Source organism: Nothobranchius furzeri, chromosome 9, assembly GCF_043380555.1.
Source record: "Nothobranchius furzeri strain GRZ-AD chromosome 9, NfurGRZ-RIMD1, whole genome shotgun sequence".
NCBI lineage: Eukaryota > Metazoa > Chordata > Actinopteri > Cyprinodontiformes > Nothobranchiidae > Nothobranchius > Nothobranchius furzeri.
This window is the reverse complement of record NC_091749.1, coordinates 25,486,563-25,511,009: the sequence shown is the minus strand read 5'-3', so window position 1 is coordinate 25,511,009 and position 24,447 is coordinate 25,486,563. Positions and strand designations below refer to the sequence as shown.

At 46.7% G+C, this 24,447-nt stretch overlaps 2 protein-coding genes across 3 annotated transcripts in view; both read left to right on the top strand.

Moving 5' to 3' along the window:
• LOC107374274 (aminopeptidase Ey) overlaps window positions 1-10,504 on the top strand; it is a 48,347-nt gene extending 37,843 nt beyond the window's left edge. The window contains exons 16-21 of one of the 2 annotated variants that reach the window (XR_008559434.2): window positions 1-92; window positions 190-300; window positions 1,843-2,010; window positions 9,371-9,549; window positions 9,864-9,945; window positions 10,026-10,504. Coding sequence is in view for 1 of the 2 variants with exons in the window: in XM_054732581.2 (XP_054588556.2) it covers window positions 1-92; window positions 190-300; window positions 1,843-2,010; window positions 9,409-9,549; window positions 9,864-9,945; window positions 10,026-10,178 (747 nt within the window). In the remaining variant the exon portion in view is untranslated. The remainder of the gene's footprint in view (window positions 93-189; window positions 301-1,842; window positions 2,011-9,370; window positions 9,550-9,863; window positions 9,946-10,025) is intronic. The other variant, XM_054732581.2, reaches the window with a different exon arrangement.
• An 11,440-nt stretch (window positions 10,505-21,944) lies between these two features.
• The window catches only part of LOC107374127 (aminopeptidase N), a 61,075-nt gene continuing 58,572 nt past the window's right edge, over window positions 21,945-24,447 (top strand). Inside the window, exons 1-2 of the mRNA XM_054732583.2 lie at window positions 21,945-22,054; window positions 22,143-22,263. The gene's annotated coding sequence lies outside the window, so the exon portion shown is untranslated. The remainder of the gene's footprint in view (window positions 22,055-22,142; window positions 22,264-24,447) is intronic.

The following is a 24,447-nucleotide window of genomic DNA, read 5'->3' as shown; positions in this document are numbered from 1 at the left end:
GCATACTTGAAGAAACAAATCAAGCCACTATTTGAGCACTTTAGGACACTCACTGCTAACTGGACCAGAGTTCCTGCAGGACACTCTGACCAGTAACAATTCCTTCTAAAAAAGATACATTTTCAGTCTCGTGTGTGTGTGTGTGTGTGTGTGTGTGTGTGTGTGTTTTAATTCATTTTATTATTTTAGGTATAATCAGATCAATGCTCTCAGAATAGCATGTGGTGTTGGTGTGGAGGGCTGCAGGGAGCTGATAAAATCCTGGTACCGACAGTGGATGGAAAATCCAGATCACAACCAGTGAGTGCAGAAAAAAATGTTTGCTGTGTTTTAACCAGTGTTGGGAGTAATGCGGTACAAAAGTAATTAATTACTGTAATGCATTGCTTTTTGCTGTAATGTGGTAATGTAAGGCATTACAGGGAAAGAAAATGGTAATATTTACTCGGTACAATTGTCAGTAACGCGGTAGTTACAATGCATTTTTAAACCCAGAATCAAGATGTGTTCCTTAAAAATTCAAATTGCGGGAAACCCGAAGAAAGATCCAGTATCTGCATATATTACGTCATTTATGGGCTCAGCTTTGCGGGCAGAGAGGATGCCGCGGTAACGGCTCATCTACTCCAGCTGCGTCCTGCACGCGGCCGCTGTAACATTCACAAAATCGCTCCACTAAAACAAAATAATTTACTTGCGATCGTTCATATCAGCGCATATTCTCTGGTATTTTGTGCTTTTCTGACATGCTTTGCCTCAGCTGAGTTCATAATCTGTGCCCCGGTGATTTCAACTCATTACTGCTGGAGCGCCGCACATGTGAAGATCCCTTTGGCTGATCGTTAGAAAGTAGGAAGTCTAGGAAACAGTTTTTTCTGGAAGACGGAGAAAACATGCAGCATGCAGGAAGGTTAGAGAGAGAAAGGGCAGGAAATTATTCACATAAAATCAAGAAAACAAAACAAAGTGCTTGAAAAGAAAAAAATAGGTAGATTTATCCCCAATACACATTTTTACCAGTGAAAAGCAATAATATATAAGCATTTAATATTTATACATGCGATAGAATCAGATCACCCCAGAAGTCAGTCCCACATCCAGGGCCGTATCAAGGTATTTGGGGACCAAGACAGATATAGGCTTGGAGCCCCCACCACCTCACTCCCTGCTCAGATGGCCCTATAAGATGGCAGCGTGCTGAGAGTACAGATTGTTGTTGCTTTTATTTAATAAACAATCATTTTAAAGCACTGTTATTATATCTGACTGTTTTTAACAGCAATCCTAGCTCAGACACCACATCACTTTCCACATATGTCATGAGCTCACTGAGCGTCACATTACCAAATTCATACTGAAGTTGTATTGGTGAAAGTAACTTAAAGTAATGCAAACGTAGTGTAATGCCTTACATTTTAAAAATCAGTAATATTGTAATGTAATGAATTACTTTAAAAAGAGGGTAACAAGTAATAAATAATGCATTACAGTTTTGAAGTAACTTGCCCAACACTGGTTTTAACATCATTCTCCCAACTGCTTCCAGTATTTACAAACTGCAGCGTGTGTGTCTCTTTAGAAGAAAGCTCCCTCGATCAGTTACACAAAGTCATGGCTAAAGCATCACTTTTGTTTCTACTGTGTTAATGACTGGTTATGTTTTAGACACGCGCTAATTACTCACAAGTCTTGCGTTTGAGGCCATGTCACCTCCAACAATAGAACACATTTAATAGATTTACTTATAGTTAATTAGCACCAACCTGTCCAACTGAAGCTACGTTTGACTAGTCAAGCAGTTGCTGTGATGAATCATTTACTGATGTTCTTAATGCTGACCAGGATCCATCCCAACCTGAAAAGCACAGTTTACTGTAATGCCATAGCCTTCGGTGGGGTGGAGGAGTGGGACTTTGCCTGGAGAATGTTTCAAACAGCCTCTCTGGCATCCGAAGCCTCCAGACTCCGATCAGCCATGGCCTGCACCAAAACACCATGGCTTTTGAACAGGTGTGTATAAAATCCAATACCTGTGCATTCACAACAGAAAAGTGAAGGGTGTTTATGAAGCTGTGTGAAAGTTTTTGTCCTCTTCTGATGTCTTCTGTTTGGCTTTGTCAACAGAAACACATGAAGCAGGTTGGAATGGGTGGAGAAAGTGTCAGGTGTGATAAAGGGGTTTCAGGTGTAGAAGACAATAGTGAGACCAGCCATACTGTCTGGTTTAGAGAGTGTCCATGAGCAAAAGACAGGAAGCAGAACTGGATGTGGTGGAGCTCAAAACGTTAAGGTTCTCTTTCGGAGTGAAGAGGATGGATAGGATCAGGAATGAGTCCATCAGAGGGACAGCTCATGTTAGATGTTTTGAATATAAAGTTAGAGAGGACAGACTGAGATGGTTTGGACATGTCCAGAAGAGAAACACCAATCAGGTAGAAGGATCCTGAGGTTGGAGCCACCAGGCAGGAGAGGAAGACCAAAAGCAGATTTATGGATGTGGTGAAAGAGGAGATGAAGTTAGTTAGTGTGAGGGCAGAGGATGCAGAAGACAGGACTAAATAGAGACAGATGATTGGCAGTGGAGACGCCTGAGGGAAAAACCCAAAGAGACAGAAAAGGATGTCAACATAAATTATACCTTTCAATACAACTATACTAGATAACCTGCAACTTATTAAAAGGACAAAAGGGGTTTTAAACTTCCTGGTTCTGTGTGAAGAGGTAAATCTTGAATTAATCACATTCCATCCCACCAGCCACATCCAGACTGGATCACTGCAGGCCTGTAAAAGTCAGAAATCCCCTCAACAGAACCTCTCTGATGACATATAATAGGCTAAAACACGTGAAAAATCAACACATCGGGCCTCTTCTGAAGAAAATCAAGAGCAAAGAACTTGGAAAAGTACAGCAGACATTGCTTCCTTAAAGTCAGTATGTAAAGCAGTGGTACTCAATAGAAAAATTTTCATGTGGCCCTTGGGCACTTGTATCCGAGCACCCTGATGTGAAGGTAAATAATTAAGGGTAGGGGTTGAAACTAGCCTTGATGAGAGTGTTCCAAGTCCAAACCTCTGCAGACCAAAAACAACATGTTCATCCTATTGATGGGAAAATATTCCGCAACAACAAAACAAAACTTTGTGGAAGGTTTTTATCGCGTGCCATCTGGAGTCATGAATTCTATTTCGTCTAGTCTTAGCCCTTAAGCGAGCTGCTATTGGAAAGATGATCTCTGCATCAGCCAATCATGAAGAGCTAAAATGTACGCCCACCAATAGTGGGCCCCCTCGTGGTATATAACCGCAGTGACCCCAACTGCTCACCCCCTTTGTCTCTTCATGCCAAGCTTGAGAGCTTCCTTAAAGAGCAATATTATCCCTGGAAGAGCAAATTATCCAGAAGACGACTTACCAGCCATGTCCAGCGACGCCAGACCCTGCCCGACCTGCCAGACCCTGCCCGACCTGCCAGACGGGCTCCATTTCCAGCGGCGACCTGCACGCCAAGTGTGAGGTCTGTCTCGGGGCTCACCACGCTGGCCTGGCCTTGACCCCACAGGCCTCGTGCCCGTTCTGTGCCGCTCTGCCCGTGGCAGAGAAGATTCGCCGGGTCGAGTACTTCACTCCCGCCGCCGACGAAGAATTTCCGGTGGCTGACTCGCACCCGCTGGACAAGGCTTTGGGTTTCTTCGACGCCGGTCAGGAGCCGGCTGGCTTCAACCGGCTGGATGACGTCGCTGACAGCGAGAACTACGATGAGGCGGCATCCCTCCTAGACATAACGGAGGTCGACGAGCTTCGCTCAGCGGGTCCTTCTGCTCCAGTGGCTTCTCGCTCCTCCCTGCCAGCAGTAAGAGCACTGCTCCAGGAGCTCTCCGTCATCATTTCTGCGGCAGCAGCCCGCAAGGGGCTAGCTGTGCCAGAACCGGCCCCGCCCGAAGCGGATGATTTGGCGGGAATTTTCGGGGCAAGTCAGACACGCTGTCCAGACCCCATCTGGCCGCGCTTTCCCGCTGCTATGAGCTGCTGGTCTGCCGCCTTCTCCGAGCCTGCCAAGCTCAAGGCGCCAGTCTCCACGTATGCGCCCATCACCAAGGTCGAAGGGTTTTCCGACCAAGGCTGGCCGTCCGTTCCTCCGCTAGAGCCGGACTTGGCCTCGCTGTTCGGAGCCAAGAACCACCTCGCTGGCCCGCGAGCTGTTCCCGCTTCAAAACATGACCAGCTGCTGACGCGGCTCACCGACCGCACACATCAGTGTGCCTTTCAGACCGGCGCTGCAGGGAATAACATCGCCCTTCTTGCCTTCGGCGTCTCAAAGATGATGGAGGAGCTGGAAGCTCCCGAGGAGTCGAAAGCCGTCATCACTAAGACTGCTGATGCTATCCTCAATTTGTGTGCTGCTGTGCTCACCAGTTCTGCTCGCATCGCTGCCTGGTAGACCCTCATCCAGCGAGCGATCTGGCTCAAGGCCCTGCCCTCCATTCCGGAACATCTGCAAAGGGAGATGCTGGACGGCCCCATCACCACCGATGTTCTATTTGGTCCCCATCTTAGGGACGTCATTGAGAGGGCTCAGAAGACGGCCGAACTATCGGCTACGGTGCGAGACCTGGTCCACCCTCGGTCAGCCTCGCACTCCGGCCGTTCCGCCAGAGGATGGGACGAACGGCGCGGAGGCTTCAGATGCCCAGCTGCACCGCCCGCTCCACGGAGCCGGCCTCCTGCTTTGGCTCCACATCAGCGGGACCAGCGAGATGGCATCAACGGTTCCGACGGGGCCAGCAGACGCCGTCTTGGCAGTCCCAGGTGCAGGAGCCTCGCCGAAAGCAGCCACGGAAGTGACTCTTTGGGGGAAATATGTGTGTGTTGATGATTGTTCTGATGTTGGTTTTGAAATAAAACCCAAAAAACGTCCCCTAAAGAGCACAATCCTACAGTCCTTCCGCAGAATCCTCTGCCGAGTTCTCACACATGTTCCCCACACCAAGCACTGCTGCACGTATACATGTTCCTGCAGGTAGTCATGATACACGGCCAGCCGTAAGGGTGCGCTCCATTTGCGCTCCGGCCCCAGCATCCGGCCAGGCCCAACTCTTCCCGCTCTCCCCACACCGTTGGGTGGGGCGGGATGTCAGGTCGCTATCTCGACCACGCGCGGTGGCACAGTGCACGGCTCCATCCGCTGGCACTCTGTCGCCCCCGTGCACGGGCCCGGCTCCCACTCCCACTCGTCCTTCACTCTCGGACTCCACGCTCCGCGGTGTGGACCAGCCTGTTCCAGCTGTTTCGCACTCGCCCTTTCGAGCCCAGCCCTCCATGGGTCGCCCCCAGTTCTCTGGTACGGGTGACGGCGGTAAGGGCGCATGCACAACCCTCAGACTTTGTTCACGTAACCGCGCACACGCGTCCACTGTCGGAACGTGCGCACGAGTGGCGCCGCCTTTGCATCATAAGCAAATGTATTTCGGACACCATTCATTGCGGTCACACACTTCATTTTCTGGCCACTCCACCTCCCTTCAATGGGATCGTGGAGACGACGTTCACATCGCAAGTACAGTCTCAGGCCCTGGAGCTGGAGCTGTGGGAACTTCTGTCCAAGGACGCTATTTCCCGAGTCCCTCGCGGACAAGAACTCTCGGGCTTCTACTCCCGCTACTTCGTAGTACCGAAGAAGTTGGGAGGAATGAGGCCGATTCTCGACCTGTTCCTGTTCAACTGCTCCATAGCAGTAATGCATTTCCGCATGTTAACGATGAGACAAGTCCTGGAATATGTGCGCCCCGGGGATTGGTTCACGTCAATCGACCTGAAAGACGCATACTTCCACATACCAGTAGTTCCAAACCACCGGAAGTTTCTGCGTTTTTTGTTCAAGGGAGTTCAATATCAGTTCAACCGCCTCCCTTTCGGCTACTCGCAAGCCCCGCGCACCTTCTCCAAATGTCTGGAGACCACGCTGCAGCCACTGCGCACGGCGGGAATGAGGGTTTTATTTTACCTGGACGATCTTCTCCTGTGCGCTCGGTCCAAGGACGAGGCGTCACAGCAAACCAGGAGGTTGACAGAGCATCTGTCAACCCTAGGGTTTTCTATAAACTGGGAGAAGATCTCCATCCTTCCATCCCAGTCGATTGTGTATCTCGGGGTGGAGTTGGACGCCTCCCTAATGACAGCACGTTTGTCGCCTGCAAGAGCGGCAGATCTCTCCACGGTGATCTCCCGTGTACAACCCCGCAAGATCGTGAGAGCCCTGTTAGTCATGAAACTCCTGGGCATGATGTCCGCAGCCCATTCGGTGGTGACGCTAGGTTTGCTGCGCACGAGGCGCTTGCAACGCTGGTTCATCCGCCTCCGGGTACACCGGATACGTCAGAAGAGACGTATGTTGAAGATTCCCCCTTCAGTGGGCGGGGACCTCGCTCACTGGGGGAACCCCTGCATCCTCTCACGCGGGGTTCCCATCGGACGTCCTGCGTCACACGTATCTGTGTTTACGGATGCGTCACTGTCGGGGTGGGGGGGCACGTGCTTGTCCCATACGGTGGCAGATCGCTGGCCCTCCCACACGCACGAGCACATAAATGTGTTGGAGCTTATGACAGTGAGGAATGTGATCAGACACTTCGCTGCCCTTCTCGAGGGCCGTCATGTCGAAGTTCACACAGACAACCAGGTGGCGGCCAAGGGGGAGTTCGATCCCTCCCACTGTTGCGTGTCGCCACGGATTTACTGTGTTGGACACATGTCCACCTGCTGTCCATCAGAGCCATCTACATTCCGGGGGTCCTGAATGTAGCGGCAGACATCCTGTCGAGAGGGGGACCCCGCGACTCCGACTGGCGTCTGCATCCTGCACTGATATCACAGATCTGGATCAGGTTCGGGGAACTGTCTGTGGATCTGTTCGCGGCTCGCGAAAACACTCAGTGTCGCCTGTGGTTTTCCCTGAGTCCCCGGGATGGACCCCCGCTCGAGGCGGACGCCTTCTCACACCAGCCCTGGCCTCGAACGCTCCTTTATGCATTTCCACCAGTCCCTCTGATTCCCCGTCTCCTGGACCGAATTCGGTCGGAACAGCTCTCGGTGATTCTGGTGGCTCCCAGACGCTTGTCCGCGTCATGGTTTCCGGACCTGCAAGCGCTAGTGTCCGGCTCCCCGTGGAGGCTCCCGTGGAGGGCGGACACCCTTCTCCAGGCGGATGGGATAATCAAACATCCTCCGGAAATAGGCCAACGGCTGTGGGTCTGGCCGCTGAGTGGTCACGCTTAGAGGCTTCTGGGCTGCCGCATGATGTGGTCGCCATGATTCAGAATGCGCGGGCGCCCTCTACCATTGCGTCTTACGCTGCTAAATGGGCAGCTTTCCAGAAATGGTGCACAGAACGGAATGTTCAAGCGCTCTCCTGCCAGCTGGTGGATGTCCTATCATTTCTGCAGATACTGATGGACAGGGGCCTCGCATTCAGCACTGTTAAGACATATGCTGCAGCTATCTCTTCATGTCATCAGGGTTTTGGAGATAGATCTGTTTTCAATCATCCCATCACAAAACATTTTCTAAAAGGTGTCAGGAGGAACAGACCTGTGTCCCGCCCGCTTTTTCCCCAATGGGATCTAACGGTGGTTCTGCGTGGCTTATCTGGAGCCCCATTTGAACCCTTGGACCAGGTCTCACTCAAGTTCCTGTCAATTAAAACTGCATTGCTGCTGGCGCTAGCATCATTTAAGAGAGTGAGTGACCTAACCGCCCTCTCAGTGGTTCCCGCATGCCTCAGGATCCGGGAAGATGGCGGGTCTGCTGTTTTATGCCCCAACCCAGCCTTTGTGCCCAAAAGCATTAATGCTTCCTTCAAATCCAGGTCAATTTCATTGGCTGGACTTTTTCCTCATCCCCATAATTCTGAGGAGGAGGCGGCTTTTCACCTTCTCTGCCCGGTGCGCGCGCTTGCACGATATGTGTCACGCACTTCAGGGATTCGTCGCTCACAAAACCTGTTTGTGCACTACAGGGAGTCTTCCTTTGGTCAGGCGCTGTCGGCCCAGCGTCTTTCACACTGGCTGTGTGACGCCATTTCCCTTGCTTACACATCATCAGGGCAGGATCCCCCTGAGGCACTCAGGGCTCACTCAGCCAGGGGGATTTCCTCTTCGATGGCGCTCCTCAGTGGTGTGTCAATGGAAGACATTTGTCAGGCTGCTTCATGGGCCTCATCCTGTTCCTTTAATCGTTATTATTTACAAGATGTGTCTTCAGGTCTTCAGGTTCCATCACTCGTTCAGTGCTTGGACCCCAGCAGGCTGAATGAATGCTTATGGCACCTCATTGGCCTTGCTGAGATGGATTTCATCCTCTTATGGATGATGTTTTTTAGTGGGGGCCCCTCTCTTATCGTGCCTGCCTCAGTCTTTAAGCCTGCTCTGAGGCTGAACGTCCCCCACTAGAGGAGATTTGATTGGGGGTGTCCATTGGTTGTGTTAACCAGTGTGGCGTAAACCCATCTAGCTGCACTTTATTTCTAATAGCAGCTCGCTTAAGGGCTAAGACTAGACGAAATAGAACGTTGGTTACGTATTGTAACCCCAGATTCTATGAGTCTAGTCGCAGCCCTTAAGCCACTGGCCCCACTGGTTATGATGGGAATAAGAGCCATTGGAGGTGAGCAGTGGGGGTCACTGCGGTTATTTACCAGGAGGGGGCCCACTATTGGTGGGCGTACATTTTAGCTCTAGCTCTTCATGATTGGCTGATGCGGAGATCATCTTTCCAATAGCAGCTCGCTTAAGGGCTGCGACTAGACTCATAGAATCTGGGGTTACAATACGTAACCAACGTTCTGCTGTCTAGCAGAACATTTTGAAGAACGACTGACCTTCGACCTTAAACAGATTGTTCCTGCTGGAAAACTCTCTGATGTGCCTAAATCCCTATGGTTCTATACAAAATAGTGGGGCAGGTTTAGGGGTCAGCTACTGTAGGGTCAAGGCTTGTTAGTTAGGACTGGACACTGGAGCAGCTCTATACCCTTAGGGGTGTCCTGGAGAGTGCGCGGGAGTTTGCCCAACTTATCTACGTGTTTTGTGGATTTGGAGAAGGCGTTCGACCGCGTCCCTCAGAGGGTCCTCTGGGGGGTACCAGGCCCTCTGATAGGTCCCTGTATGACAGTGACTGTATCACAGTTCTGAACCTCATGGAGACATACAATTGTTTAATGTTACAGATTCTAGGCTGTAACCCTAAACATAAAAGGTTTTATTTCTGTGTAAAAAAGTGTCCTTGTGCTAAATGTTTCCATTGGGAAACTCCCTGAGATTTGCTTTAGGTTTTCTGATGTTTTACAAACATTTCCTTTGTTAAAAACTTTGCAGCCTTTTTGTGGGGGTGGGGGGTCTTTATTTTGAAACAGGTATCTGGAGTACACCCTTGACCCAACTAAAATTCGCAAGCAGGACTCCATCTCCACCATCCAGTACATCGCCCGGAACGTTGTAGGAATGCCACTGGCTTGGAACTTTGTCAGAGCAAGATGGAGTTACATCTTCGAACAGTAAGGGTGCCCCTCACAGAAAGGCTTCTGAATAAAAAGAATAATACATATGTACGCTAAAATGCTGAAAACATGTTGTTTTGGCTCTTGTTTTCTCCACAATTTAAATGGTAAGCGGGATATATTTCTATAAATGAAATGAGTTAGCTAACAGCAACAGGTATCAGTCAGTGAATGAGTCAGTTGGAGCTGAGAATCGTGATTCGTTTATGACTCTCACATCACTGCATGAGATACAATTTTTACTTTAATCGTGCAGGTTAAAAAAACGTACTCATGCAGTAAGTCCTTCTGTTATTTTTTTCTTTTGTAAGGTATGGACAAGGATCTTTTTCCTTCACTAATCTCATCAGTGGAATCACAATGAGATTTTCCACAGAGTTTGAGCTGCAGGAGGTACTACAGAACCACACAGGACTTTTCAGAGGCTAGTCAGAGAAAAATAAGTACAAGTAACATGTTTTTTCTTTCAACAGCTGAAGAGGTTCAAAGAAGACAATCTTCATGTTGGCTTTGGCTCAGCCACCTTGGCCCTGGAGCAAGCCATAGAAAAAACCACAGCCAACATCAAATGGGTGAACGAGAACAAAGCTGAAGTCTTCAAGTGGTTCATTAAAGAAACCACATGAGGAACCCAAAATTTAATGTGACTCTTCGTCTATTCAAAGACAAAGTTGAGTAGTCGTGGAGTTGATGAATCACAATAAACACAACAACTATGACACAATAAAAACAGAGAGTCACTGTACCTTTAATTTTTCCGATATACTTACCATTATTTGCTGATGATAACTTTAGGAGCTGTGGAGCAGCTGCTTCTCGACGCCTCGGTCTGTGTTTCTGCTAAAGATTTCAATATTAGACCATCTTTTACCCACCGACTGATGGGAAGTGACAACTTTTCATGTAAACTAGATTTGAAAGTGATTCCAATTAAAGAGTGTTGCCTGCCTAATGTGTGTTGATTCTCTCTTCCACCAGAGTTAGGTTCAGTACTCTTTACATTAAATATGTTTAACTGGGTCGAATTATTAGAATTCACAGAATAGTTGTATTGTTCGTGCCTGAAGTGCCTGAAATGTTTAATATTCATTTGTTTCATAGTGTGATCATTATTTTTTTCATTTTAGAAGTATAAGTAGGGATGCACCGATATGAAATTTTGGGCCGATACTGTTATACGATATTAGAAATGTTTTGATGACTGATAACTGATATTTGCACACACACACACACACACACACACACACACACACACACACACACACACACACACACACACACACACACACACACACACACACACACACAAACACAGACACACACATGCTTCTGAAATAAGCTGTTGTGTAGAATGAAATGCAAGCTCAGCTGTATTTTTAAGGCCTTGCTTTATTTCTATAAAGTGCAGTTTGCAAACAAGATTGCAAAACCAACATAAACACAAGTAACCTGAAGTGTTTCATTCTAGCAGCTGTGTAACCATTGTGCAAAAACTGAAGTGCAACACAACTTATCATTTTAGGAAGCTCTGGGAAGAAAATTTGATTCATGAATCAATATAATAACCACAACATGTTGAAAAAAGTCAACTGATCAATGAACAGACCAAACTTTGCTGTCTTCATTAAACTAGGCATTTCTTCTATTTCAAAACATGTTTAAGCAAACAGCTTCATTTTAATCTTTCGAGAAAAAAAAGAAGCAATGCTACATCAAAAAGTACAGTGGGGCAAAAAAGTATTTAGTCAGCCACCGATTGTGCAAGTTCTCCCGCTTAAAATGATGACAGAGGTCAGTAATTTTCATCATAGGTACACTTCAACTGTGAGAGACAGAATGTGAAAAAAACATCCATGAATTCACATGGCAGGATTTTTAAAGAATTTATTTGCAAATCAGGGTAGAAAATAAGTATTTGGTCACTTCAAACAAGGAAAATCTCTGGCTCTCACAGACCTGTAACGTCTTCTTTAAGAAGCTTTTCTGTCCTCCACTCGTTGCCTGTATTAATGGCACCTGTTTGAACACATTATCTGTATAAAAGACACCTGTCCACAGCCTCAAACAGTCAGACTCCAAACTCCACTATGGCCAAGACCAAAGAGCTTTCGAAGGACACCAGGAAAAGAATTGTAGACCTGCACCAGACTGGGAAGAGTGAATCTACAATAGGCAAGCAGCTTGGTGTGAAAAAATCAACTGTGGGAGCAATTATCAGAAAATGGAAGGCATACAAGACCACTGATAATCTCCCTCGATCTGGGGCTCCACGCAAGATCTCATCCCGTGGGGTCAAAATGATCATGAGAACGGTGAGCAAGAATCCCAGAACCACACGGGGGGACCTGGTGAATGACCTGCAGAGAGCTGGGACCACAGTAACAAATGTCACCATCAGTAACACACTACAACGGCAGGGAATCAAATCCTGCAGTGCCAGACGTGTTCCGCTGCTGAAGCCAGTGCATGTCCAGGCCCGTCTGAAGTTTGCCAGAGAGCACATGGATGATACAGCAGAGGATTGGGAGAATGTCATGTGGTCAGATGAAACCAAAGTAGAACTTTTTGGTATAAACTCAGCTCATCGTGTTTGGAGGAAGAAGAATACTGAGTTGCATCCCAAGAACACCATACCTACTGTGAAGCATGGGGATGGGAACATCATGCTTTGGGGCTGTTTTTCTGCTAAGGGGACAGGACGACTGATCGGTGTTAAGGACAGAATGAATGGGACCATGTATCGTGAGATTCTGAGCCAAAACCTCATTCTATCAGTGAGAGCTTTGAAAATGAAACGTGGCTGGGTCTTCCAACACGACAATGATCCCAAACACACCGCCCGGGCAACAAAGGAGTGGCTCCGTAAGAAGCATTTGAAAGTCCTGGAGTGGCCTAGCCAGTCCCCAGACCTCAACCCCATAGAAAATCTGTGGAGGGAGTTGAAAGTCTGCGTTGCTCGGCGACAGCCCCAAAACATCACTGCTGTCGAGAAGATCTGCATGGAGGAATGGGCCAAAATACCAGCTACTGTGTGTGCAAACCTGGTAAAGACCTATAGTAATCATTTGACCTCTGTTATTGCCAACAAAGGTTATATTACAAAGTATTGAGTTGAATTTTTGTTATTGACCAAATACTTATTTTCCACCCTGATTTACAAATAAATTCTTTAAAAATCCTGCCATGTGAATTCATGGATTTTTTATCTCACATTCTGTCTCTCACAGTTGAAGTGTACCTATGATGTAAATTACTGACATCTGTCATCATTTTAAGTGGGAGAACTTGCACAATCGGTGGCTGACTAAATACTTTTTTGCCCCACTGTATATTCTAAATTTCAGCCTTTCAGAGCATATTTTTATTAAATATCCTTTTTCATTTCTCGCTGTAAAGTTTTTAGCATAATAAAAACTGGGACACAATGAAAAAGTTGTTCTACATTTCTTTTCAACTTGTAAGCAAAAAGTTGATGGCCCAAACACTGAAGTTTAGGCTTCCTTCAATAACAAAGGCAGATTTTTGTTGACACAGAGAAACTTCTCTGCATTTTCACAGTGGATCATATTTCTCTTTTCATCAACAAAATGTGATGCAGCAGAAAAAAGGCATTCACTGAGTGTGTTTACATGCAGCCAGTAACCCTTTTAAAACCCGAATATTCACAATAACCCGGATCCGCAGGGCCATGTAAACACCACCAAAAACCCGGATATGCTCATAACCGGGTTTTTAAAAACCCGGTTACTACACCTGGGGTAACCCTTTTCTAACCTGAATGTTTGGTCGTGTAAACGCATATCGGGATATTCCCATCAAAGCGTGTGTTCTGTGTATGCTCTGTTCACAAGGAATGTTGGTCTTTTGAGCATCGACATTAAGATATGGACAATGGGTTTCCATAGGCTCCAATAAAAAGTTTTTGTGCTAAAATGGGAGGTGGCCACCACCGCCATTTTGACCGTGTCACAGGTTCCATCAAGCCCAGACAATTCCATAAAAGGGAAGAGAGGAGCTGAGGGTGGGGCTGTAAGGCTGGGATCAACTGACGACACCCGGTCGAACTAGCTACAAGCTAACCTGAAGCTAACCCAAAGCTAACACGGAGGTGGGAGCCGAGCTAACGGATGTAGCCACCTAGATACAACCGGAGCTAACTCTGTGGAACACCCATCGACCGCATGGAGTTCAGGTGGAGGTTTGCGGCGCTTTTTCATGAGAAGTACCTTTCTGCTCAAGATGGCGCTGAATATGGCAGCCTCGTCGCGAGCTTCACCAAGCAACAGCTGTTTTTTGTGTTTACTATTTTTTCTTTTTCTTTATTTTTTCACGAGTAGCACATGTCTCCTTGTGTACGACCGACAAACCTTACTGGACATAAAAGACGGATTTTCTCATTTCTTTCCGGAGTTCAGGTTTTTCCATCACAGACCCGCTGTTTGCAAATCCCCCATTCATCTCACCTGAGATGCCTTTGATCTGGGCCCGTGGAGACCGCAAACGCCGATGCAGAGGGAGAAGATCTGGCGTTCTGGTTCGACTGAGACGGCACACTAACAGACCACCATTACCCAGTTTACTACTGGCTAATGTGCAGTCCCTGGAGAACAAGCTGTGCGAGCTTCGGGCTCGGATCTCATTCCAGCAAGAGATTCGGGACTGCTGCGCGATCTGCCTCATAGAAACCTGGCTATCGGACAAGGTACAGGACACCGCAGTACAACTACCGGGGTTCTCCGTGCACCGCGTGGATAGGTCACAGGAGCTTACTGGGAAAAGCAGGGGTGGCGGTGTGTGTTTCATGATCAACAACAGCTGGTGTGATTATGCGAACGTGCACCCGGTCAAATCCTTCTGCTCTCTGGACCTGGAGTACTTGATGATTAAGTGCCGGCCATTCTGGCTACCGAGAGAATTCACAGCGGTGATTATTACGGCTGTTTACATTATCCCACAAGCCGACACTGACCGAGCACTCAGGGAACTGTACAGCGCGATCAGCTATGAGGAAACCGTACACCCAGAGGCGGCATTTATCACGACCGGGGACTTTAATAAGAGTAACCCGAAGAAAGTCTCACCAAAACTACACCAACACATCCATTTCAATACACGTGGAGACCGGCTACTCGATCACTGCTACACCTCTTTCCGGGATGCATACAACTCCCCCGCGCCCCATTCGGCCAATCAGATCACCGCTCCATCCTGCTTATACCTGCCTACAGGCAGAAGCTGAAACGTGAAGCTCCAACCCTGAGGGCGGTGCATCATTGGTCGGACCAATCGGAGTCTACGCTGCAGGACTGTTTTGATCGCGCGGACTGGGAAATGTTTCACGCGGCTGCTAAAGACATTGATGAGTACACAGACTCAGTCTGCAGATTTATCAGAAAATGCGTGGAAGATGTCGTCCCATCCAGAACAGTTAAATCCTTCCCGAATCAAAAACCCTGGATTAATGGAGGTGTTTGAACGGCGCTGGCGGCACGGAGCACCGCCTTTGCCTCCGCGAACACATCAGACTACAAACACGCACATTACCAACTCCAGAAGACGATCAAAGCAGCCAAATGTGAGTACAGAGACAGGGTGGAGCAACAGTTTGACAACCCCCAGAGTATGTGGCAGGGACTAAACACAATCACAGACTTTAGAGGGAAAACCAGAACACCGCAGACCACGGCCTCTCTGTGTGAGGATCTAAACGTATTCTATGCCAGATTCGACACCGCGAACACCATGAGACCGGACAGTGAGCGCACCGCGGATGACGTCAGTGCGCACACTGTGTCTGAGGAGGATGTGCGAAAGTGCTTCAGGAGGGTGAACGCACGCAAAGCTACTGGTCCGGATGGGATTCCCGGCCGCGTCCTCAGGTCATGCGCGGCTCAGCTGGCTGGAGTGTTTACACACATCTTCAACCTTTCCCTCTCTCTGTCTGTAGTCCCAGCCTGCTTCAAAATGGCCACCATTGTCCCTATACCCAAATCCTCCACCATCTCCTCATTGAACGACTGGCGACCTGTAGCCCTGACCCCCATCGTGAGCAAATGCTTCGAGAAGTTGGTCAAACAGCACATCGCAGACCACGGCCTCTCTGTGTGAGGATCTAAACGTATTCTACGCCAGATTCGACACAGCGAACACCATGAGACCGGACAGTGAGCGCACCGCGGATGACGTCAGTGCGCACACTGTGTCTGAGGAGGATGTGCGGAAGTGCTTCAGGAGGGTGAACACACGCAAAGCTACTGGTCCGGATGGGATTCTCGGCCGCGTCCTCAGGTCATACGCGGCTCAGCTGGCTGAAGTGTTTACACACATCTTCAACCTTTCCCTCTCTCTGTCTGTAGTCCCAACCTGCTTCAAAATGGCCACCATTGTCCCTATACCCAAATCCTCCACCATCTCCTCATTGAACGACTGGCGACCTGTAGCCCTGACCCCCATCGTGAGCAAATGCTTCGAGAAGTTGGTCAAACAGCACATCGCAGACCACGGCCTCTCTGTGTGAGGATCTAAACGTATTCTACGCCAGATTCGACACAGCGAACACCATGAGACCGGACAGTGAGCGCACCGCGGATGACGTCAGTGCGCACACTGTGTCTGAGGAGGATGTGCGGAAGTGCTTCAGGAGGGTGAACACACGCAAAGCTACTGGTCCGGATGGGATTCTCGGCCGCGTCCTCAGGTCATACGCGGCTCAGCTGGCTGAAGTGTTTACACACATCTTCAACCTTTCCCTCTCTCTGTCTGTAGTCCCAGCCTGCTTCAAAATGGCCACCATTGTCCCTGTACCCAAATCCTCCACCATATCCTCATTGAACGACTGGCGACCTGTAGCCCTGACCCCCATCGTGAGCAAATGCTTCGAGAAGTTGGTCAACCAGCACACCGAAGACCACAGCCTCTCTGTGTGAGGATCTAAACGTATTCTACGCCAGATTCGACACCGCGAACACTATGAGACCGGACAGTGAGCGCACCGCGGATGACGTCAGTGCGCACACTGTGTCTGAGGAGGATGTGGGGAAGTGCTTCAGGAGGGTGAACGTACGCAAAGCTACTGGTCCGGATGGGATTCCCGGCCGCGTCCTCAGGTCATGCGCGGCTCAGCTGGCTGGAGTGGCGTCCTCAGGTCATGCGCGGCTCAGCTGGCTGGAGTGTTTACACACATCTTCAACCTTTCCCTCTCTCTGTCTGTAGTCCCAGCCTGCTTCAAAATGGCCACCATTGTCCGTGTACCCAAATCCTCCACCATCTCCTCATTGAACGACTGGCGACCTGTAGCCCTGACTCCCATCGTGAGCAAATGCTTCGAGAAGTTGGTCAGGGACTTCATCTGCTCTGCACTACCCGATTCACTGGACCCTCTACAGTTTGCATACCGCCACCAGCGCTGGACTGACCATAGGGCATAGCGGGCAACTGCCCGCTGGGCCGACCCTTTCATCTTTTATGGGCCGGTGTCTGTTTTTTTTTTTTTTCCTGGCCTCTAGTTGTTGCGGACAACTTGTCCGCGCCGCCCCACGCGACGCCTCGTGAAAGTTGGTGGATTGGCCAATTGGTAATAATACACTCTGGGCTGGACCAATAGCCAGAGGTCTGATGCACCCGCCAGTTGTTTGTGAATCTCAGTAAACAGACAGACGAGCTTTACAAAATGGAGAACAAAAAACGGAAAGGAGGAGCGGAGAAAATTCGACTAAAAAAGAAACTGGCCCTTCAGGCTGATGCTGGCACATGTGTTAAAATCTCACAGTTGTTTGGTAGTGAAGGTTCAAGTAAAATCAATTTAGGAAGTGATGGAGCCTCAGCCCAGCGACAGGTTGGAGAAGAAAAGAGGGAGGAGGAGGAGAAACCCGAGCCGGTGTTGTGCATAAATTGACTCGCTGCCAAAAAATGATTAGCCACCGCGGGATCGCGCACGGTTAGGTAATTGCATTTCTAGACAAAATTCCCCAGGATTTCGCCCTAAAACTCAGCATATCTAGCAATATGGACATTCAGAAAGCAAAGATAACCTCTTCCGGTACTTAAACAGATGTTTATCGCGGATATTAGTGTGGCAGTGTTTGTGGCACCCTGCGCGGGAGCACGAGGATGTGCTTGTGGAAGGAGGAAGGTAGATGTGGCAGTGTGAGCATCCACAATGTCCCGATTGATCATGTGCCCTGGCTGCTTGGTCAGGGAGATACCCCTTTGGCTGACTGGTTAGAGCGTATGACTCTCACTTGGGAGTCTGGGGTTCGATTCCCACCCAGGCTCTTGTTTCTGCACCTTGCCACATTAGTTTTTCCAGTTCGGAAGTTGTTTTAAGTGTTGCTATTTGTCTTAAACGTTCACAATGAGGATATATTAATCCTTTTTGCAATATTTGCGATTGAAAGATGGTTTGTGCCACAAACTTTATGGTAAGAACTGGCTTTCTTTATGTTACAGCCTTGATACTAAAAAAAATAAATAAACAATGTAAAATGGCACCCTGTATTGAATGTAAACGTTGTATAAATGGAAATAAACAATTCTCCAGCGATTTAATTTTTTCCCCTTCCTTTCTTTAGTCCACTTGACATGGAGCCACAGTTAACTAGTTTGGGGCACATTTTTACTTGAAAAAAGTATTTAAAATGATCAAGCTTTGGCTTTAATGACACTGTGTAGGTTACTATCTATACATTACGTTGCTCTATTTAAAAGTAACAAGATAAAAGCACTTCAGCACATAAAATTAAGATTGTCACCTGCCAAATAGACTACACCCTCCCGTTTACCTATAAGAAATGCCTCAAAATATCTTTAAATTCTTTATTGATGATTTAATTGTAGACAACTAAAATGGCATTTTACTTGCCAAAAAGTGATTGAATTGCTAAGATTTTCATGGAGGCTAAAATTGACCAAATAAGGGTTTTATGTATTATCTGTTGATGTTACTGTACTCATACTGCCTACTGTATCATCATAAACACCCCAAAAATGGCAACAACAAAAAAAAAAAGAAAAAAAAAAAGAAAATAATTTCCCTTGCCAAAAATTGATCACAGAGTCCTGGTCACCTGTAAAGGGTTACATTTACCTAAATATTACTTTATTTATTATCTCTTGATGTTATTAGTGCCATCACAGGATGCTGGGTGTCTTTCACATTCATAAACACCTCAAAAATGGCAACAAATGATCATTTCCCTTGCCAAAAATTGATTACAGTGTCCTGGTCACGTGTAAAGGGTTAAATTGACCTAAATATTACCTTATTTATTATCTCTTGATGTTATTAGTGCCATCACAGGATGCTGGGTGTCTTCCACATTCATAAACACCTCAAAAATGGCAACAAATGATAATTTCCCTTGCCAAAAATTGATCACAGAGTCCTGGTCACCCATAAAGGCTTAAATTGGCATAAATATTACTTCATTTATTATGATGCTGGGTGTGTTCCACAATCATATTCGAATAAACATGAAAATATTCCGTCCGAATATCTGTTTCTTGTTATAAATATAACAGCTAGAAGGATTTACAGTTAAAATAGGAGAAACACGTGACTCCCCAGGAAGGGTCGTAACACCACTTGCCTCATGCACATAAGTGAACAAAACAAAGCAGCATGGAGACACTCCATCTCCAACCACCTCTCAGGCAGCAGCCTGCACTCCCAAGTTCTACACGTCACCAGAACATAAACAACCGCAACACAATAAAAGCAGTGTTATACAAAATGGAAGGCCTGTAGTGTTTATTCTCTTACAGTAACAACTTATCAATTTTTTGGAGGAATTTATTTAAGAATTTTTTTTTTAGTAATTGTGCAATAGAAAAGTAATCACTAGATTAATCATCTAAATAGTCATTAGAATAGTCGACTATTCGATAAAATAATCGTCAGAATAATCATTTTAAAAATAATCAGTTACCCCCAACCCTACTTTTTCGAATACCAGGATAGGAAGGATGGTGTAGGTTTACGTTTATTAGATTGATAGATAAATACTACCAATAAGAAAGTGTACGTTGGTGTGTGTCAGAAACAGCGTAAGGCTTAATGTCTTTTCCAAAAAAAAAACAGGTGATGGGCCGGTCTCCAGTCAAAATGCCCGGGCTGAATTTTTGTCCCAGTCCAGCCCTGACCGCCACAACAGGTCCACTGATGATGCCATAGCCCTGACACTCCATGCTGCCCTGTCACACCTGGAGAAGAGAGACACGTATGTGAGAATGCTGTTTGTAGATTACAGCTCAGCAATCAACACCATTATTCCCTCGATGCTGGACTGGAAACTGCAGGATCTAGGACTGAGCAGCTGGATCCTTAACTTTCTGTCTGACAGACGCCAGGTGGTCAGACTGGGCAGCACCACCTCATCCCCCGTCACAGTGAACACTGGTGCTCCACAGGGGTGTACGCTGAGCCCTCTCCTGTACTCACTCTACACCTACGACTGCACGGCCACTAGAAACTCCATCATCATTGTGAAGTTTGCGGACGACACCACAGGGGTGAGTCTCATCACCAACGATGATGAGACGGCCTACAGGGAGGAGATCAGCGCCCTGACCCACTGGTGTCAAGACAACCGTCTCACCCTCAACGTCACAAAGACAAAGGAGTTGATAATGGACTTCCGGAGGTGCAGAGGAATACACACCCCCATCACCATCAACGGCGACGCTGTGGAGAGGGTGAGCAGCTTCCGTTTCCTTGGAGTTCATCTGACTGAGGATCTTACGTGGTCAGTGCACACAAACAATACAGTGAAGAAGGCACAGCAGCGCCTCTTCTTTCTCAGGAGACTGAAAAGATTTGGCATGAGCCGCCGCATCCTCAGGACCTTCTATCGCTGTGCCATTGAGAGCATCCTCACTGGATGCATCTCCACCTGGTACGGCAACAGCACCGCTTACACCCGCAAAGCTCTCCAGAGAGTAGTGCGGTGTGCAGAAAGGATTATTGGAGGTGAGCCTCCCTCCCTCCAAGACATCTACAGGAAGCGGTGCCTGAGGAAAGCGGGGAGGATCATCAAGGACTCAAGTCACCCCAGCCATAAACTGTTCAGACTACTTCCATCAGGAAGGAGGTTCTGCAGCATCCGGTCCAGAACCAGCAGACTGAGAGACAGCTTTTTCCATCAGGCCATCAGACTGCTGAACACTTCGCAGACACCTCACCCTCACTACTGAAACTCCAACATTACACACTCCATACTGTACATTAATGCCACTGTTTTGCACATACCAACCTCTGTATATTTTATATCTCTTATTTTATTGTTTTTTTTATTCATTTGTAAAACATGTATATACGCACTATACACACACTCACACGCACACACGTAGGAAAACATACTTACTACACACATTCAGTAACGTATATACCTTACATACTATACACATTATTACTTAGATTAGCCATTTTTATATTTTGCTTGTTTTTACGTTATTGTATTTTTGCACAACTCTGTTGCTGTGAAGCTCGCACACAAGAATTTCACTCGCATGTACTGTACTAGTGTACCTGTACATGTGACGTGACAATAAAAGTGATTTGATTTGATTTCTGTGAATAAAAAATATTAAATCGGTAAGTTTATAAGTTATTTCTGTAATGAAAATATATTTTGCTTTGAGCAAGTTTTCACCATTTATCACGTACCGTATTTTCAGGACTATTAAGTCGCTCCTGAGTCGCACCAGCCATTAAATGTATAATGAAGAAGAAGAAAAAACATATATAAGTCGTATTTTGGGGGGAAATTTTATTTTTCTTACAAAATCTGAGACCAAGCGTTTCACATTGCAAGACAAGTACCAGTAACAATAACCGAATAATGCACTGCAGCAGCGCGCCACGGTCTCCAGCAGAGGAAGGCAGTGTTTGAAACCCTCCCAGCGGGACAGGGGAATTCATTCTTGGGTCGGAGTCGGCCCGCAGCAGCGCGGTGTAGCCTACATACTTTGTTATATAAGTCACTCCGGAGTAGCAGAACCGGCCAGACTATGAAAAAAAGTGTGATTTATAGTCCGGAAAATATGGTAGTTATTAGTATTTGAGATAAATTAGCAGGCTAAATACATTTCATATATTTCCAAAACGTAGTACTTGTTTGTATCTTGTACAGCCAACTAGCCTTTATTCTGGACTCAGTACAATTCACCAAAGTAAAGAGACATTATACAGATGAAGTAAGCACAAGATAACTTACTGGAAGAAACAGAATTATTATCATGAGAACCAGAACAAGACAGCCTGATAACAGTCATGTGAAAATAACAGTTAAAAAGTATGTATGTGTAATAGAAATAAAAATAGATTAGAATTTATGTAACTCGCTGTGATCCAAACAATAAATCAGCCATAGCTGATTAGCAATCATGAAATGAGGTCTGGGAGTTTTTAAGTTTCATTCTTTTATTACATTTTTTTCTTAGATCTGTTAAAAGGTCACCATGGCAGCCTGTGTGTCTCCAACATCAGCTACACAACGCAGCAAGTGTAAGTTCCAAATACCTGTCTTGACTACTTCATGTATGGTTTTGTACTTTAAACAGCTAGGCCAAACCTATTATTTTTTTCTCCATAGCCATTTGGATCATCGGTGACAGCTGAGTGAGGCGTGGTGCCCAGAGAGCTGCAGAGACCCTCTGAGACAACCTTGGCCTCCCTGACGTCTGTGTCTCCTGGTTCGGTTGGGGCGGACTGAGGTGGAAAGACCTTCTCCCCTTCTTTTTCAACTCCATGCATGCAAGAGCAGCTCCTGATGTCCTTCTCATCCACTGTGGCGGCAATGACATGGGGGGTGGGGGGTGGGTCTCGGTGCTGCACACAGACAGCTGGTGTGATCAGCTCTGAAAAGCCTTGATCACAATTTGCAGATCACATTTATTTTTCACGGAGATCGGCCACGGATTCCTCTTCCATCGGCACACTAGGAATCGAATAGGAATCGAAATAAAAAAGGTTGCGCAATTCCGGGAAAAATAAACAGTTGGAACCGGTTCCAATCGATGCTCGATTCTCGATGCCCAGCCCTATTAAAGAGTTTTAATACAGGTATCTGGCCTGAAGCGATTCTCTAGAACTCAAATCACTCAGGATGATCCAGTTTTAAGGTTTTGATGTTATGATTTGCACGGCCAAAGGCTGACAGGTTTGAGAGAAGTTACAAAGACAACTCAGAAACATGCCTTCTTGATACAGGATGTTCTGACTGGGTTAATACTATGTGTGTCAGGGTTTAACTTAGCCGTACTTGTTATGTGTGAGTGCAGGTGTGAGGACCTGTGGTCTAAACATGTTGAACACGTGGCAGTCTTAGTAGACATAACATAACACTCATTTCCTTTCAATTATTGAGCACAGATTAATGAAGCATTTCATTATACTATAATTATTATAAGTAGTAATAAACAAATGTTTATAAGATTATCTAGATTATAAGTCATGCAAGAAGTTCATATTGATTTAGATAATCATTCTTGAATTTAGCAACTGATTCACTGGAGTGTTCCTTCTGTGGAGGCAGATGGGACCTTGGGAAAGAAAGTTATTGTTATCTTTCAGACCTCAGGCTGTGAGTTCCAGCTGGTATGAAGTCAGCTCGTTTAAAGGGAACACATGCAGTGTTGTGTCTCCTTTCTTGGCCAGATGTTAAATAGATGTTGAAAGGTCAAACTGGACCTAAAACACCATTGCTGGACGTTACAGACTCAAGCATCAACGCAGTGCTTCTGAAGCACTGTTGTGTTTTTTTACATGTGCCAAAGCTTCGGCTTCAAAGAGACCATCACTAATAAATGTATAGACAGGGAATTATTAAAATATTTGATAGGTGCAGCCCTAGCAATCATCTGCTATATACTTCATTGTCCCCTTTGTCCTGACTGACATGCCTTCATCCTGTTTTACAACGTGTGCGGGATAGGTATTTAAGGATGGTTTTATTCTCTACGTCATCCTGTTAAACTTCCTCTCTGTAGGAATCTTGTTCCCATTTAAAATGAGCTAACAGTCGTGTCATCCACAAACTAGAAGATTGTATTTTTGGGGTGAGTGGGTGCAGTTATTGGAATAGCAGATGTAGAGAGCAGGACTGAGCACACACCCTTGAGGTACTCCTGAGTTAGGGCGCATTAGGGGTGTTCAATAAGTCTCAGTATCTGTGGATAGTTGGTACAAAATAATTACAGCTGTCTTTTGCAACCGTTTTATACTTAACACACACACACACACACACACACACACACACACACTCAGTGCGTTTACATGCAGCCAGTAACCCTTTTAAAACCCGAATATTCGCAATAACCCGGTTCCGCACGGCCATGTAAACACCGCCAAAAACCCGCATATGCTCATAACCGGGTTTTTAAAAACCCGGTTACTACACCTGGGGTAACCCTTTTCTAACCCGAATGTGTGGTCGTGTAAACACATATCGGGATATCCCCATCAAAGCGTGTGTTCTGCGCATGCTCTGTTCGCAAGGAATCTTGGTCTTTTGAGTAGCGACACATCTTGTATGCGCCAGAATACCGGAAGTAAACAAGTTGGGAGCAACATGGCGAGTCGCGGCACAGCACCACACTTTTGGAGTGACAAGGAAACCTCTGTGTTCATCGGTCTGGTTCATCTTGAAGGAGAGGATGATGATGATGTTATGGATGAAAACACAGGTAAGTCACATGACTTTCTCAATCCAATACGTATACCAACAAAGGGTTTCGCTCTTGGAGTTAGATACATGCGTCGACCCATCTGTGTTTAACCTATAAGTAACATCTTTTTTAACATCAAGCTGTAACATTTTGCTTGTTTTTATTTCTGGCCAGATGCAGATATTGGAGAAGGTGGACCTTCAATGACTGTGCCTTGCCAGTCTACACAGC